This window comes from Geotrypetes seraphini, chromosome 2, assembly GCF_902459505.1.
Source record: "Geotrypetes seraphini chromosome 2, aGeoSer1.1, whole genome shotgun sequence".
Taxonomy (NCBI): domain Eukaryota; kingdom Metazoa; phylum Chordata; class Amphibia; order Gymnophiona; family Dermophiidae; genus Geotrypetes; species Geotrypetes seraphini.
Genome location: NC_047085.1, coordinates 438,159,760 through 438,178,796, shown reverse-complemented (window position 1 = coordinate 438,178,796; position 19,037 = coordinate 438,159,760). Strand labels below are relative to the sequence as shown.

Below are 19,037 nucleotides of genomic sequence, written 5' to 3'. Positions count from 1 at the left end.
TTCTGCAAGGGTAGGTCATGCCTCACAAACTTATTGTACTTCTTTGAGGGGGTGAAAAGCCAGGTGGATAAAGGGGAATCTATAGATATCATTTACCTCGACTTCCAAAAAGCCTTCGACAAGGTACCACACGAGAGACTGCTCAAGAAGATATGGAACCACGGGGTGCAAGGAGAGGTCCACCGATGGATCAAAAACTGGCTGGCAAACAGGAAACAGAGGGTTGGTGTAAAGGGCCATTACTCGGACTGGAAAGGGGTCATGAGCGGAGTTCCACAGGGGTCGGTGCTGGGACCGCTCCTGTTCAACATCTACATAAACGACCTAGAAGCGGGAACCAAGTGTGAGGTCATTAAATTCGCAGATGACACCAAACTATACAGCAGGGCTCAAACGAGGGAAGACTGCGAAGATCTCCAAAAGGATCTAACGCAGCTGGAAAAGTGGGCAGAAAAATGGCAAATGAGCTTCAACATAGGGAAATGCAAGGTCATGCACGTGGGGAAAAAGAACCCGATGTTCACTTACAAAATGGGGGGAACACCACTAGGGGTCAGTAACCTGGAGAGAGACCTGGGAGTGATGGTAGACGCAACAATGAAGGCATCTGCGCAGTGCGCCACGGCCTCAAGGAAAGCAAACAGAATGTTGGGTATCATTAAGAAGGGTATCACGACCAGGACGAGGAAAGTCATCATGGCGCTGTATCGTGCAATGGTGCGGCCGCATCTGGAGTACTGTGTCCAGTACTGGTCACCATACCTCAAGAAGGACATGGCGGTACTTGAGGGAGTACAGAGAAGAGCAACTAAACTGATAAAGGGAATGGAAAATCTCCCATATACCGACAGATTAAAGCAGCTAGGACTTTTCTCCCTGGAAAAGCGGAGACTTAGAGGAGACATGATAGAAACCTTCAAGATCCTGAAGGGCATAGAAAAAGTAGACAGGGACAGATTTTTCAAATTATGGGGCAACACAAGTACAAGGGGGCACTTGGAGAAATTGAAAGGGGACAGGTTTAGAGCAAACGCTAGGAAGTTCTTTTTCACTCAGAGGGTGGTGGATACATGGAACACACTTCCAGAGGCTGTGGTAGGCAGGAACACATTAAATGGTTTCAAAGAAGGTTTGGATAGATTCCTAGAAGAAAAAGGGATTGAGGGGTATAGATAGATATAGACCACTACTCAGGCAATGGGCTTGATGGGCCGCCGCGGGAGCGGACCGCTGAGCAGGATGGACCTATGGTCTGCCTCAGCGGAGGCAACTTCTTATGTTCTTATCATACCAAGTATGCCTTGGTCTGTATGCCAATTTCTGTATTTGTTTGTATGTTGCCTATTTATTCACTATTTAACAATAAATTATCCATTTCAAAATCTCTGCTGCTTGGAACTCAGGGGTACTCAGTTGAAAATTTTTCAATCTAGAGGGTACTTGGCTTGAAGAAGCTGGGAAATGCCGACATATATCACATTACACAAACTACGCTTGAGGATAGGAAATCTCAGGGTTACAACATGATGGCTCTCTTGGAGACCTCGCCTCCATTTTCAATTTACCAACTTTTTAGTGTAAGTTACCATGCAACATTAACAAGAAAGAAAAGCACTGCCTTTTAGCTCATAGGAAAAAGATATACTTTTCTATTGGCCATGTTGCAAAATAAAACATAAAGATTGTAAGTGAACTGAGAAGCTGAAGAACGCAACAAATTTTAATCAAAATGTTATTGAGAACAAAACATACATCTATTGTTTACAAATATTTTCAACAGGTCATTTGGGATAAAGAGACAATGCCAGATAATATTAAAATCATAACCATAAATATTTTACTCTTTAGAGCATAACATTTTCATTGAATGGCAAAATATAATTTAAATAGTAGCTGGTTTCTTACATAAGGTTTTTAATAATATCCTACAAACTACACAGATTTATTATTATTAGAAAGTCTACAATAAGGCTAAATATGCTGGTAGCGATCTGCATCCACACTTTTTTGTTCCATCAAGTTTCCTGGCTTAAACATCAAGTCCACAATATACGCTTTTGGAGGTAGCAGTAGTCCTGTTACTCCTTTGGGAGAATCATCAACTAATTTAATTACATTCCAAGCTCTGTTGTAATTTCCACGAACAAGAGAACAGCCAATACCAATTTTGTCAGCTAATGTCTATGAACAAAAACAAACAGCAGCAGGTTTAACACATGGTAAGCACCAAAATCCACAACAATGTAGACTTTTGGGGGCTGATTCCATAAATAGCACCTAGGTTGGGTGCCACTAGAAGCCCTAATCGCAGATACCTAGCAATGCTTCAGTTAGTTCTGTACATAACTAACTTGTCTTTTAATAGGTTAAATGGCTTTGTAATTGACCATGCCATTAAAAAACCCCTAACTGTCCTTTTAAAGACTGCTCAAAGAGTTCCCAGTGCTCTTTCCCCTCCTTCTTTCCTTTCAAGATTGTAGTTCTTCCCTTTTTCCTTCTGTTCCAGTTTGTCTAGAATTGTTTATATGCCATACTAACCACTCCTATATGGTCTGTCTTTTTCCTTTTTATCAATGTTTTACTGAGTGTAACTTATGTAATATTCTTTTAAACTATTGTACACCACCTAGAAACAAGATTGAGCGGTATATCAACCTTTTTAATAAACTTGGAAACATATTAAAGTTGTGCGTGGATATCCATTCAACTCCTTGCAATGCCTAAATCCAGGCTCTCTCCGACGCCTGATGACACCTACCTGAAAAGTAGACATGGTAAACAGGCTTTCCTAGGCGTGCAAAATAGGCACTGGTAAATTAGGCCAGGTAAAACGATGCCTAGTGATGCCCAGGTACCACTGGGCACGATTCTATAAATGCGTGGACCGGTGCCTACAAATTAGGTGCCATTTATAGAATCAGGCCCTTTGTGAAATTCACAAGTTTGTTGAATTATTACATGGAAATCGTGAATATTACTTTGACCCCCATACTCTTGTTTAAAAAGTAAATATGAGTAAATATTTCTCCCCCCCCTTTAACAGAAAAGATAGAAGGATTCAGGAAACATATGTTACAAATTTCTTATTAACAAACTTTCACAACTACTCATTTTTTTTAATTAAGGGGGTTTTGGCCAGTGAGATATAGTATACTTTATTAATCACAAATAATTTCACAAAGGCCCATCCAAGAGCTCATTCTAGCACATTACTATTAACAACCGGGAAATGAAACACACTTTTTGGTAAACAAGAGTAATTTTCAAAGGCATTGTGTAAAGCAGTACGTTGCATGCAGAAAAAGTCCATTACAAATTTTATCACTCAATCTGTGGGTACATTTATGTATGCACAACCTGTATACGCAAGTTTACTTGCTGTTTGAGGAGATGTTCTTGAAGGAAGGGTTGGGGAGAAGTTTGTATTTATGCGCAGACTTGAAAATTTAAGCATGTGTGTATTTTAATTCCAAAATTTTAGGAATCCCACATAGCAAGTGTAAAAGTAAAGGCAGTTTTACTGGGGTAATTTTAGAAGCCTAAGTATACCGATACTTTCATTTTACAAATTCAGAAAAGTGCATAGAGAAAAGTATGCATGTACCTTTTACCAGTGCATGCAGTTATAAAATTATCCCTTAAATGTTTATCAGGATTGATCAGGTTTGGTGACTATGTATTGTATTCAGTGCTAATATCCAAATAAGTAATCGTCCTGAATATATGTACTGACTGGTGACCACGCTGGCACTATCCATTTAGCTTAGGCCTCCAGGTACAAAAGTTAGATTGTGAGCCCACTTGAGACAGAGGAAACACCTGCATAGAAAATATATGTAAACCACTTTGGTTGTACCCACAGAAAGGCGGTATATCAAATCTATAACCTATGACCTTATTTGGCAGACCTAAATTAAACTGATAACTTATCCAGACAGTGGCTGCTCATGCCTAACATGGTCCACAAAATTGAGGATAATATCTGGCCCTTTAGCAATTTAAGGGGTCCTTTAACTAAGCAGCATTAGGTGCTAATGCCCACCTAATGCAGCAAAATGGGCTAATATGGAACACCTTAAAGTGTCCTGTAATATTTTGCCTTTGTGTACACTAAAGGCCAGATTCTCTAAACGGGGCCTAAAACATAAATGCTGAGGAGCGTGCGTATCAATCATGTTAGGCACCATTTATAGAATTGTGCCTAGTGAAGCCTAAAGTAGCCTTAGGCACCTACAGCTTAGGCACATCCTATTTATGTCAGGGTTTTCTTAGCCTAAGTGAGTGCTCCTATGTTCAAACGCCCACAATCTGTCACCTAACCATACCTACTTTCTGGTAGATGTCTTGGTCCAGGTGCCTACCTGGAAATGGTAGGCACCTACCATCTAATTAATTGCAATGTAATTGCTATTTTCAATTAATGGTGCTGATTTAGGCTTTTTAAGCAAGTTAGATGCCTAGACCAAATGCTCCCTAACCAGTAAAGAATTCAGCAACTTTTTCACTGAGAAAATAAGAAATCTACAGAAAGACAGTGGACTAAATGACAACATATCTATAGACAAACACAAGGGGGACACTAGAGATAAAATGAATGAATTCAAACCCGTCACAGAAATCCAAGTTAAGAAACTACTGAGAAGTGAAACGGGCCCATCAATACTCAACACCTGCTCGATTCAACCGATGAGAGAGCATGCCAACAAATATCAGACTTCCTGGAACTCAACGAAGCCGGACCAAGCCCAATCAGGATTCAGAAGACATCTAAGCACGGAGACCGTTCTAGTAGCAGTGCAGGACTCTGTCCTTAAACACCAGGCTAACGCAGAAGATGTGCTGCTGGGCTTCCTAGACCTCTCAGCAACTTTCGACTTAGTCCAACATACACTGCTAAAATCATGATGCAGAAAAGTAGGCCTAAAAGGAAAAGCCATGGCAAGGATAGAATCAATTCTATCTAAAAGACTAACAAGAGTAGAATGGCAGGATGATACCAGCAACTGGAAAGAAAAAGTCATAAGGGTACCACAGGGATCCGCCATGTCACCATTGATATTCAACATCTTCCTCCAACCACTGGGAAAATTCATCAGAAAACTGGGGTGGGAATGCTACATCTATGCAGATGACCAGAGAAAATCTTTGGATGATTTCAAGCAAATGGACTAGAAGCTAACAAAGAAAAGACAGAACTACTTTTCAAAAATAAATGGGGAGGAAACATCCCCCATTTCCAACTAACACTAAATGGCAATACCATAGAATTAGCCAAGAATGGGATGAGAAAACTAGGAGTATGGTTGGACCCAAGCCTAGACATGACAACACAGATCCAACGCATTGTCAGAAAACACTTATGGCAAACTTTACTGGGTTAGAGGACTGAAATCCTACCTCTCCCACCAAGCATTATCCAACGTAGTAATATCCCTGGCACTCACAATCTTGGACTACTGCAATGCAAACTTGCTAGGTTTACTGAAATACATGATCAGATCAGATCCTAACAGTACAAAATGCTGCAGTAAGGTTTTTGCTAGGAAACTCAATGCAGATAAATGCCACCCCACTGCTGAAAGAGTTACACTGTCTCCTGATTGAAAGCAGGGTGAAATTCCGTTCACCTATCAGAACTACAATATCTTGCAGCCAGACTATATAACCATGCTCCACCTTGCGCCCTGAGCTCAAGCCAGGAGTCTCCACTACAAATACCATCTTTCAATGACATCAAATACAAAAGTACAATGGCAAGAATGTTCTCTGTAATGGCTCCAATGCGGTGGAACGCCCTACCAAAGGAATTACAGTTAGAAAAAGACACCGGAATATTCAAGAAAGGGATAAAGGCTATCCTTTTCCCAGACTACTTCAACAAACTGTGAGCCGACAGAGGGAGGAAGAAATATAGAGGAAAATAGCAACATGGAACATGACATGTATGCACATTGTAGATCTTTTCAGATCCACATGCGTGGTATTCTTCCCTGCCCAATGCGATTTGAGGAGGCTTTTCAAAACCCGGACAAAGGGCCGGTTTTTGAAAAGCCGTCCGGACCCCCGGACATGTCCTCAAAAAGGAGGATATGTCCGGCAAAATCCGGACGTCTGGTAACCCTAGCCAGGAACAGCCTTCCAACCAGTTAACTCACTTGTATGTAGCTATAATATTAATTTTAACAGGCATTTAACCAGTTAGCGCTGAAGTGGAAACCAGCTATATTGGGGCCATTTCAGTGTTGGAGTTCAGTTAGTTTCCAATATTCAGAGCTAAGCGGCCATGTTTAGTGCATAAATAGGGCTGCATAATTAGCTGTCTTATCTTTATGCACTAGCCCAGTGGTCTCAAACTCGCGGCCCACCAGGTACTATTTTGAGGCCCTTGGTATGTTTACCATTTAAAAAAAAAAAGTAAAATAAGAGTTTCTTGGTCATATGTCTCTTTAGCTATAAATTACAATATTATTATTAAGACTTAGCCAAAAGGAAAGATTTATAAACTATGAAGAGTTTTACCTCATGCAAAATTGTCATTTCTTTAATAAGACATTAACCATTTTTTCTGCGGCCCTCCAAGTACCTACAAATCCAAAATGTGGGCCTGCAAAGGGTTTGGATTTGAGACTACTGCACTAGCCCATGGCTGGTTTAGTCTTAATATTGACTTAACTGGGCATGTGCTAGCCGGCTTTTAAAAAAACTAGAAATTGAATGCTGAAGTCCATACAGGGCCCGACACTGAATTTCCAGTTTTAGTGCTGGCGATGGAAAAAAAAATTGCTGTCCCCCATTGGCTGAATATATTGGACCCTCTGTATCTGGGCCATCTAAGTGCTTTTCAGCATATTTAAATATTTAAAGCATGGTTGATATGTAGGCAAGGATTTATTATTTCTCACCTTGAGTTTAAACTGACATTATGGTAGAGGCATGTTACATGTGCTTTCTGAGTTTTCAGTTAGAATAATCTGAGTCCACTGGGCAAATTAAAGGGGAATTACAATGAACATCATTTTCCAGTAGTATTTTATATAAGAATAAATATACATGCATTTATACCTTGAAAAGCAAAGCTCTGTGAAAGAAGGTTCCTTTCTTGATTTTCCCAATAGGTATAATATTGGATTGAAGTTCAAGTTTGAGTTCACTTATGTGAATCTCCCAACTGAATTCATGTAGTTTGTTTTGCTCAATTGGACCACCCATCTCTTCTGCAACAAACCTAGTTTGAGTTACAAATTAATTTATTAAAAAATTGATCATTCCTGTGTTTATCAATTTTATGAAATAAAACACATGCAGGATCAATGGCTGCATTACGATACATAGTTATTGTTTCAGAGTGAATTATTGGGAAATTTCTAATTAAGAGTATCATATACTAACAGTTAGTGTGCTCTAATGGTATAAGAATGAAACGGGCCCTGTAGCAGATGGTACATGCTAATTGGTACCAAATGACCCCCTAAAACTGCTAACATATTTTTATTCAGAATTAAAACATAACCAAACTCATCTACAAAGGAAATCAATTTACAGAAGAAATAAAAAAGAATACAATCATTGTAAAGATTATTACAGTTATAAAGGAAATTGGGAGAAGGACCCTATAAAGAAGTAATGAGTTTTTTTTTCTTATTGTTCTTGTACTTTATTTGTTGGGGATCTGTTAAGGCCTTAGTTTAGAACTTCTAACATTCTTATGCACATAAACTAGTAAGGTATGACATGATCTGTTCATGCTTAACAAGCAACAGTTGACATTAAAACCTATTACTTTAGCTGAAAGCCAGCTATACGTGTGTTTCAGAAGAACTATCAAATAATTTTATGTGCCAGGTATTTCAAATTATCGGTAGTCAGTGGCATAGCTGGGTTTTAGTGGGCCTGGGTTGGGGGAGGAGGAATGAGATAGGGCCCCCCTCTGCACGTCTGTGCCCCTCAGGTCCGGCAACCCCATGCTCAGCTATTTATGCACCTGCCTGGTCCTGCTAAAGGCTGCCTGTCTGCCTGGTGGGACCTTTCCTCTGCCATGTCTTCCTATGCTGATGCAATTTCCTGTTGACAGGATCCAGCAGAGGAAAGGTCCCACCAGCCAGAGGAGGAAGCCTTTAGTGCTGTCTCTGACACTGTAGCTATACATTTCTTTATAGGAAGTAACTTTGACAAAAATATGTTCTTTTCTGTAATAAACAAATATAATTGTAGGTCTTTCATCTGGACGTCACTCCTTTGTAATGTTCTCTGATTCCACCACTGGGTCTACAAGCTGTCCTAGGGCTATACAATCTCCAGAAAGAGGGGAAGCTTTAAGATTTCTCCAAAAATATTGTTACACTTGAACTTTAGAAATCACACAGGTCTTTTCTTCAGACATCAGATAGATAAATTTGGAACAGATATGCATTTCAAAAGTTCACACACAGCATTTTGGGCTAATTTTGATAGCCTTCTAATAAAAAATATCACTACCTGCAAATAATTCAGATTTTTCTGGGACCAATAACACTAGGAGAATTTGGGTGTATGGACTGAAATATATATATATATTTTAAATTTCAAGTGTTTTACATTAATTTTTCTGTTCTGTCTGTAGTTTATTCATTTTGGGCACAACATTGAAAGGATTTATATTCCTAACTTTGCGGCTCTTTTAATAAGCCGTGTTAGTCATTATCATGCACTTAACACTGCAAAATATGGAGTACCATGGGATACACTTAGGCTTCCTGTGGTAACTCTGAAATCTGCATGTGCTAACTGCATACCAAATAACGTTTCTAATTTTTTTTATTTTTGAAGAGGAGGAGAGGGAGTGTTCCTGCACGAACCAGTTAGTGCATTTGCATTACCGTATTCAAACTGGGTAGTTAGTGCATGGATACAAACATGAGCCCTTACCACCTACAAAATGGGTAAAGGTTTAAATGGATAGAGGTTTAAGTGTAATTTTACAAAATGGCTGCATGCTAATGACAGATTTATGAGCCTAGTACTGAAAATCAATGCTAAGCTCCTTTTTTCCTCACTCTTAACTCTGACCTTATTGCATCTACTTTTTAATGTTCTTAAATGTAGTTTAGGAGCTCATTTTCAAATAAAGACAGACATCCAAAAGATGGCATAAACCGACACTTGGGAAGGTTTGGGGAGGTTGAGGGAAATATTTTTGTGATTCTTTTTTATACATCTGTGGTGTTATTTTTATTATTATGTATGTTTTTATTGTGCTCTGCCTTGTATAGAGGCAGAATATAAGATCTTTACCATTTTAATCAAGAACTCAGTAGAGTATATGATTTTAAGACTTCTGCTGCTATAGCAAATATTTAGTATTGAAGCAATAGATAAATGCCCCTGGAGGTAAATTTGTTCTTAGTTTTCCTCAGTTTTGATTTTTCTGGTTTTACTTATAGTTGCTTATTCCATTTTTTTGTTCTTTCCTCTCTCCTCTTCTCTCTGGTCCCTCATTAGGCTGCCCATTGGTACCCATCTCTTTCCAGTGCATTGTCTGTGGAATATAATAGCTTCTTGTTGAAACATGACAGACATTTAAAAGACTCTACAGAAATATTTATTCTGGGTGACTTGTATAGATTTGAAGAAAACAAATACCCTCTTTCTGTTGCCTTGTATAGATTTGAAACATTTGGATAGAAATATTTTAAAACCTTTTTTTGGACTGTTGCCTAATAAAGCAAAGATACTAACCCGTAGCAGGTGTTCTCTGGAAAAATCAAGCATATATTCTGACATATGGGTGGTGGCAGAAAGGGCGAACAGAATGCTAGGAATGATTAAGAAGGGGATCACGAACAGATCGGAGAAGGTTATCACCTGGAATACTGCATCCAGCACTGGTCACCGTACATGAAGAAGAACGACTAAAATAGTTAAGGGGTTGGAGGAGTTGCCGTACATTGAGAGATTAGAGAAGCTGGGCCTATTCTCCCTTGAAAAGAGGAGACTGAGAGGGGACATGATCGAAACATTCAAGATAATGAAGGGAATAGACTTAGATAAAGACAGGTTGTTCACCCTCTCCAAGGTAGAGAAAACGAGAGGGCACTCTCTAAAGTTAAAAGGGGATAGATTTCGTACAAACGTAAGGAAGTTCTTCTTCACCTACAGTGGTGGAGAACTGGAATGCTCTTCTGGAGTCTGTTATAGGGGAAAACACCTCCAGGAATTCAAGACAAGGTTGGACAAGTTCCTGCTGAACCAAAACGAACGCAGATAGGGCTGGTCTCGGTTAGGGCACTGGTCTTTGACCTGGGGGCCGCCGCGTGAACGGACTGCTGGGCTTGATGGATCACTAGTCTGACCCAGCAGCGGCAATTCTTATTTTTTTATGTCATCCATGGAACACTTTAAATTTTTTGTCAGTACCCATACTGTGTGCATGCTGGACCTTCCTGCTTGACGTTAGCTCACGGGACCATCAGTTCAGTAAAAATGCTAAGCCAACTAAGGGAGGTGGGCAGGTTGTGAGAATATATGCCTGCTGTCCTCAGAAAACACCTGCTACAAGTAAGTATCTTTGCTTTCTCTGAAGACAAGCAGGCATTATATTCTCACATATGGTACTCCCAAGCTGTAAGGATCATACTCTGGACGAGGATAATGAGCCTGGCAAAACCCAAGGGGGTTGGAGGGAAAGTTGGCACTCAGGAAGGAAAAAGATTCTATAGAACTACTTCTCCAAACTGACTGTGTCTTCTAGAGTTTTGCTCCAAACAGTAATGCAAAGCAAAAGTATGGACTGAGGACCAATTAGCTGCTTTGCAAATGTCCTCTATGGATGCAGAGCAGAAATGAACTACCAAAACAGCCACAGCTTGGACATTGTGGGTTGCTACATGGCCCTGCAGCATCAGCCTAGTCTCAGTAAATGCGAAGGTAATACAGTGGAGATGGTTGTCTTGGAAAAAGGAACTCCAAGTCTGTTAGGGTCAAAAGCCACAAATTGCTGGGAGGATCCTCTATGAAGTTTAGTGCATTCTAGGTAGTATGGATTTAGGAGTGATCATTAGCGACGACATGAAGGCTGCCAATCAAGTGGAGAAGGCTTCGTCCAAGGCAAGACAAATGATAGGCTGTATCCATAGGGGTTTTGTCAGCAGAAAACCTGAAGTCATAATGCCATTGTACAGATCCATGGTGAGACCTCATCTCGAATATTGTGTTCAATTCTGGAGACCACACTACCGAAAAGATGTGTTGAGAATTGAGTCGGTTCAGCGAATGGCTACCAAGATGGTCTTGGGGCTCAAGGATCTCACGTATGAAGAAAGGTTAAAAAAACTGCGGATGTACTCACTGGAGGAGCGAAGAGAGAGAGGGGACATGATTGAGACCTTTAAGTATATTACTGGGCGTATAGAGGTGAAAGATGATATCTTCAGTCTTACAGGGCCCTCGGTAACCAGAGGACACTCGCTGAAAATCAGGGGAGGGAAATTTCGGGGTGATGCTAGGAAGTACTTCTTCACCGAAAGGGTGGTCGATCATTGGAACGAGCTGCCTCAGCGGGTGATTGAGGCCAGCAGCGTGTTAGATTTCAAGAGAAAATGGGATATTCATGTGGGATCTCTGGGAGAGTAAGAATCAGGGAGTGAATCATTGGTATGGGCAGACTCGATGGGCTATGGCCCTTTTCTGCCGTCAATTTCTATGTTTCTATGTTTATGCCACAGCATGTTTGTAGTCCGAGGTGTGCAGTGCTGCCTCTCCAGGATGTGAATGCAGCTTTAGAAAGAAAACAGAGAGAACTATGGATTAGTTAAGATGAAATTCCAAGATGACCTTGGGTAGGAATTGTAAATGAGTGTGAAGTACTATTCTGTCATGGTAGAATCTTGTGGAGAAAAGAGGTGACAAGAGCTTGAAGTTCACTCACATAGAGTGCAGATGTAAGGATAATGAGGAAAATGACTTTCCAAGTGAGAAGTTTGAGAGAACAAAATGTAAACAGCTCAACGAGAGACCTCATAAAAGCAACAGGTGGAGGCTTGATAGATTATTTCATGTGGAATAGTCCTATCATGACACAGACTATCAAAGGATGAACAGATAGTACTGAAATATACTTGAACTGAACTGGTTTTTAGACCAGAGTTGGAGAGGTAGAGAAGACAGTCCAGTATGGATGGAAGTGGATATGTGACCGGTTCCAGAGAATGCAATGCACACCAGGAAGAAAACCTGATCCATTTGAAAAGGTAACAGTGCTGAGTTCAGACGCTTCAATAACAGCAGTCACAGCAGCTGACAGGTAGAAAACATTTACATGCTTAGTGAATGAAACCATGCTGTTTGTGCTAATGAGCAGGAGTTCGGGTGAAGGAGGGATCCCTTGTTCTGCATCATTAGTGTTGGAAACAGTTGCAACTTGCATGGTTTCTTGGACGAGAGCTCTATGAGGAGCAGGAACTAAACCTGATATGACCAATGAGATGCTATGAGGATCATGGTGCCTCAATATTGGCAAATTTAGAGTAGAGTTTTCTCAATGAGAGGTATTGGAGGAAATGCATAGAGGAATCTGTCCTCTCAATGAAGGCATCTGATGCAATGCGATTAGGAGTATAGCATCTGGAGCAGAATTGTGGAAGTTTGTTGTGAAGGAAAGCGAAGAGATCTATGTCCAGTGCCCCCACATGAAGAAAATCTGATGTATGATGGTTGTGCTGAGACTATTTGTGTGGCTAAAGAAGTCTGTTCAATTTGTCTGTCAAGATATTTTGCTTCCCTGCTAAGTAAATCACTTTGAGAAGTATACCACATGCAATTGCCCAATTCCAAATCTGGATCACTTCCATGCAAAGGTGGTGAGAACCCATGCACTCTTGTTTGCTCATACAGAACATGGCAACTTGGTTGTTTGTACAGACAAGGACTACTTGATGAAGGAGATGGTTTTGCAATGTGTTTAGAACATTGCATATCACTCATAGATCAAGAAGATTGATATGGAGGGTTTAATGTCCCCTTCACTAGCCGTATTTATCAGTGCTCAGTTTGGACAATATTCTATGAGGGTACATCAAAAATTAAAGGCAAAATATATTTAATGGCTTTAATAGAAGTAACTGTGAGCAACTGAACATATCACTTTTCCACATAGCCCCATGCAAGATGGACGCATTTGTTGTATCATTCAACTAGCTCCTGCATTCCTGAGGAGAAAAAGTTTTTTGGTTGCTCTCGAAGCCAGGTGAGCACTCTTTCCTTTACTTCATCATGCTTTGTCTTTTTTCTCCGGGTCACAGTGATGTACCCATGTCTCATCACCGGTGACAATTCTCTCCAGAATACTTGTATCTTCTTCATACCATCTCAGAAATTGGGTTGCAACCTCCACATGCTATATTGCTTGTGCAGATCAGTAAGCTGTTTGGAAAACCATCGTGCACAGACTTTTCTGTATCCTAAGTCATCATGCATTATGGCAAATGCAGATCCATAGCAAATCTTCAAATTTGCAGCCACATGAGACATCATTATCTGTAGGTCTTCTCTAATCAAAGCATCTGCCCTGTAAATGTGCTCTTGTGCGTGTGATGTTGATAAGTGACCAAAATGGCCTTCGTCGGTTATGCCTGTTCTTCCCACTTTAAACCTTTTTACCTACTCATAAACCTTACATTGATTCATGGTGCTATGTCCATACTGAGTCAATATCTGACAGTGAATTTCCACAGGTTTCATTATTTTCTGAAGATGGCGCGATGGGCTACTATGTTCAAGTTGAAACTTAACATTGGTAAAATAAATCTGCTGCTGTTTTGGACTCATATCTAGAAGTATGAAGAGCTTTCAATTTTGGGAAGGACTTTTATGTAAGTGCTTTTTTATTGTGTTTTTCCTGAATGTTTTGTATTTGGGTTTTGGTCTTTTGTACACCATTTTGGAATGTTTGGGACACGTGCAGTGTATAAATAAACATTTGTATTTGTATGAATCATTTGTGTGATAAATTAGAGGGATTTCCAGCAGCAATTGTTTGGGTTACTTTTTGGGCTACTCTGAGCACATTGGGCTACTTTTTGCCATGAGTTTGGCTGGAAAAATTTTTGCCATCTGGCAACCCTGCTTACAACCCCTGCCATCCCCTTGAATAACAAGCGCAGCCTTCAACCACATTATTAATATATTCCCCTTCCAGTCCCCCTCCTGGCAGAAAATTTGGGCTTAATGTCCTTTAATAAAAGGGCTCCTAAGTTACTTACTGTGCAAGAGCCACAATTTGGTCTTTGATTCGATTAAGTGGTATAATTGTTGATGTAACAACTGTAATGTACTCTTGTAAATTAGAGTCTAAAGGTGGTGACCATCCTTCTTTTGCTGCGAGAGCCTCAGCCTGCAGTTTAGCTAGCTGTTCTTCCTCTTCTTTTGTTTTTTCTTCTTCTTTTTTAGATTTAGATTTTATTTTGCTAAAATAAAACACACATGAAAACACATCACTCATTTGTTAATCTTGCTCAGTTCCCATGGGACATAAAAAAAGTATTTGAGTAAGAGAATTTCTTAATAAAGGTTGGACCAATGTGTTTTCAAAGGCCATACTAAATATTTAAACAACTGCAAAGTATTTTGAAACTATGTAAGGGGTCCTGTTTTTTTCTGGGCACCGTTTAGATGCAGCATGTTGCATAAGTTGCAAAATATGCAACAACTAATTTGTTAGGCCAACACAAAGGCTATTATAGTAGGCTGGCCTAAAAATGATATTTGCATACACCAGCATAGAAAAATCCTCTACAGAAAAAAATAAATTACAGATAGGCAGTAAGGGGCTCATAATCGAAAGAGAAAAACGGCCTAAGTCGGCACTTAGACGAACATTTCTCAAACATGTCCAAGTGCCGATAATAAAACCTGGTTTTGGACGTACTTAAAAACGACCTAGGCCTTCATAGTACCACTCAACGTCCAAAGCTAAACGGGGTGTTTCGGGAGGCGTGTCGAGGGCGGGAGTTGGGCGGGACGTGGGCTGGCTTAGACTTAGTCGTACAGCATGTATAACCGAAAGTTATACAGCCCAGGATCGACGGAACTTGGACGTTGTGACTTAGACCATGTAAAACATGGTCTAAGTCACAAAAACCCACCTAAACTCACCAGCTAAGCACTGCAAACACATAACACAAACCCCCACACACTACCCCAGTGATCACCAACCCCCTCCCACCCCCATAAAAATTTTATTCACAACTTTAAATTTCAGCCTCCAGACCATCTTCACCTGGCCGCCTGGCATAGGAAAGCCTAGTCGTCCAGCACAGAGGCAGCTTAAGTCATCTTGGGGGTGGGTTAGGGACCCCTAGAGAGGAGGACCCATGCCCATAAGCCCCTGTACTCACTGCATTGATACTTAAACAAGTGCACTACCCTATACACCTCCAAAACCCTTTTTTACTGGCATATAAGTGGCTCCTGCAGCTATAAGGGCTATTGGGGTGGTAGATAAGTGGGTCTAGGGGATTCTGGAGGTGAATTGGGGGGCTCACTATCACCTACAAGGGAGCTATAGTGAGGAGAAGCCATGGCACCCTTTTTGTGAAGTTCACAGCGGTGCCCTGTAAGGTACCCCACTATTTAGATGGCATGTTTGGGTGTGCAGTCCATCACTTTGCAGACCCCTCCCACGTCTAACAGGGCTTGTTTTAGGCGTTTTGGACTTGGATGGAAAGTTGGACGGAAATGTGGTATAAAGATGAACGATTTAACGGCTTGGACGATCAGATTGGCAGGACATATAATTAGACGATTTTCGAAAGTAAAAAAAAGTTGGACGTATCTTTCGAAAATGTGTCTTAGGCTCTTTTTAACTTTGGACGACTTGCAAGATGGATGTAAACGGACTTAGATGTCCCTTTCGATTATGCCCCTCTAAATGTCATAACTGGAAGAAGCTTCTTTTATTTTAGAAATTTACAGATAAGAACAACTAATAGGTATTTCCAATGTTTTTTCCTAAAATGTTATATTAGTAACTAAAACAAAAAATAATGATATCATACCCTGTCGCTTTTGAACTCATTTTGCTCGGAGAAGTAGATCGTCTTGATGCAGAATCTTGTTTGTCCTCTGCAGGAGATGACACTGTGGTGCTAGAATGAGAGTTATTTCCCAGTTCAGTCAGGCTATAAGGTAAATAAAGGCAGAAGAGTACTCCCAGAGGGCTCCTTTCACAAAGCCATGGTAGTGCTGCTGCTGCGGTAATCGCTCCAACACTCATAGGGATTTAATGGGCACAGCAGCTGTTACCATGGCTTTGTACAAGGGGGGAGAATTATTATTTCTAGAAACAAAATTGGGATTTACCCATAAGTATGTTTCAGGATAACAGGTGTAACAACCAAAACAACCAGACATTTTAAGGTTTCTTTAAGTGTATGCAATAGTTAGAAAAAATAAAACTTCAAGGCTCCACATAAAAAATACTTTTTCATTTTATTGCAAGAACACTTTTGGCTCATTTTACAACTAGTACATTTTGTTTTCTTGGGTTTTTTTTCCCTTGTTATTTCTAACAATACAGAGAACAGTAACTGACTTGCTGAGATGTAATGGTAGTTTGCATGGACAAGAGAATTCATTTAATTTAATCATATATAATCCAAAGATGTACCTACAGGAGTACAATAAAACCAAATGTAGACTGTGCTAACAGTCTGAATTTATCCTGGGCTAAATATTTTCAAATAAGTTGGCAATTATGTATCAATCAAAAACAACTCCTAACAAGAGAATTAATCTGTTCTTCCATTGCTATATTCTGATTTAAAATTACACCTAAGATTTTCAAAGAAGATTTTTTTTTTTTTTGTTTGAAATAATTTTTATTAAACAGAAAAGCACTGAACAGCCAATGAAAACAGTACAATACAGACATGGCAAGGAATGAGCAAAACAACATATCTGTATGCTATATTGTTTACTACATAGACATAGTCCTGAACATCAACTTCTTTTGACTCAGTCAGAAATAAATTTGTTTTTTTCCTATTCAAGTTTAATCGACTATTGGCCATCCAAAACAACAATAAGAGTAATGCATTTCTCTATGCTTAGTTTGATCTCAAAGATATCAGTAAAGGTAGTAATTAATACAGTGATGTCCTCAGCATACATAAACACTTGAAAACCAGCTTTTTCCAGTTCAAACCCTAAGGAAAACATAAGCACATTGAATAAGATTGGGGGAGCAGGGAAACCCTGCAGTACCCCACACTCTACTTGTCTGAGACTGTCCCATTCATCTTAATTAAATATGATCTTCTTAGTGAGAAACCCTATAAACAACTTTAAAAACCAATATCACTTAGAACTTTTAGTAATAACTGATGATCCACATCATTAAACGTGCTCGATAGATCGAACTGCACAAGCACCTTTTTCCCTCATTCAACTCTGATATTAGAGTACATAAATTAGTTTCCAAGCTAAAATGAGCCCAAAAGCCTGATTGAGAATAATGTAGAATATTACATCTCTCAAGGTAAGCAGTTGAATTGTAACTAAGCCCTCCATAAGTTTTGTCAAAAACGGGATAGAGGCTACTGTCATGACTCCTCCTTACTTTTCAAAATGCACTGTGTACCGAAAAAAACCACCAAAATGTTTTTTGTCATATCTTCCACAGAACTCGGCCAATTCTTATGAAATTTAGGGCTCCTTTTATGAAGCCATGTTAATGGCTTCAGCACACATGACTTTTTAACACGTGCTAAGCCCTGCGCTAGCCGAAAAACCACTGCCTGCTCAAGAGGAGGCGGTAGCAGCTAGTGCGGCCGGCGGTTTTGCGTGCGTTAAACTGCTAACGCGGCTTTGTAAAAGGAGTCCTTAGTGTGTCATGTCCTGAATGAAGCTGATGGAAAATATTAATATTTCCCTCCGCATCACAACACTCCCTTGTGAAAATAAATTGTGAACAGAATAAAAACACATCAAAAAGTTTAATGGCATATCTTGCAGAAAAATGTAAATAATAATTTATTTTCTTGTATACCGCCCCACCAGTAGTTCTAGGCGGTTCACAACAGTGAAGAAACAAGACATTTCAGTTAGAAATACAATCTTGAACACACTGCATTCTAATACATCAATTAATATAACATAATTAAATTTGGATTTTAAAAATACTCAGCTATTAATACATCAGTAACAAAAAACTGCTATAATAAAAAATTTGGAGATAAAAACTGCTAAAACCTGCTAAAAAAAGGCACCATGGTAACATATACTTTAAAGAAATCAGCATTCTTGTTTATCAAATAAATTAGTTTTTAATAGTTTTCTAAATATAGGGTATGAATAAGCTTGAACGATCAACGGACTCATCCAAGAATTCATCTTACCCGCCTGATATTCCAGTGTCCCATCCCATAAAGTCCTATAACGACAATCCCTTGGAGTAGGGAAGATAAACATACCTGAATTTCTGGTATGTTTTTTTGAATAAAACAATTTCAAATAAGAAACCAGATAAGAGGGTAATAATCCATAAAGAGCCTTGTAACAAAAACACCCAAACTTAAAGAACACTCTAGCCCCAAAACGCAGCCAATGTAATCTAGCATTAAAAGGTCTAACGTGATCAAATTTCTTAAGACCAAAGATCAAACGAACTGCAGCATTCTGAATCAATCGGAGTCTTAATAAAATCTTTTTCGGTAATCCTAAATAAACAATATTACAATACGTAGACAATACTGTAGACTGGACCAGCAACTGAAAAGACTCCACATCAAAATACTTCTTAATGGTCCTCAATTTCCACAATAGTGCATAACTTTTTTTGATCTGTTTGTTTCCTAAAAGTTAAGCTACGATCCAGAGTTATTCCTAAAATCTTCAAGTTTGATGCTTTCTCAAAACTTTATTGATGTAAAAATAGTGGTTGTCTGGATGTATATAAAGCTCTCTTTCCTTTTCAAAAAGACGCCTCAGCCCCACCACTCCACCGCTTAAAATATTTCATATCGCGGGAAGCATATTGTGGTGCTTCATCATTGGCTGTCAATTTT

At 39.5% G+C, this 19,037-nt stretch overlaps 1 protein-coding gene across 27 annotated transcripts in view; it reads right to left on the bottom strand.

Annotated features, from left to right (window-relative positions):
• Positions 1-1,694: 1,694 nt before the first annotated feature.
• Positions 1,695-19,037, bottom strand: part of ARMC3 (armadillo repeat containing 3) — a 194,200-nt gene continuing 176,857 nt past the window's right edge. For all 27 annotated transcript variants that reach the window (XM_033931336.1, XM_033931354.1, XM_033931353.1 and 24 more), the window contains 4 exons: positions 16,029-16,118; positions 14,235-14,438; positions 7,063-7,225; positions 1,695-2,181 (listed from right to left, as the gene is read on the bottom strand). In XM_033931336.1, the coding sequence (XP_033787227.1) occupies positions 1,972-2,181; positions 7,063-7,225; positions 14,235-14,438; positions 16,029-16,118 (667 nt within the window). In that variant the 3' untranslated portion in view covers positions 1,695-1,971. The remainder of the gene's footprint in view (positions 2,182-7,062; positions 7,226-14,234; positions 14,439-16,028; positions 16,119-19,037) is intronic.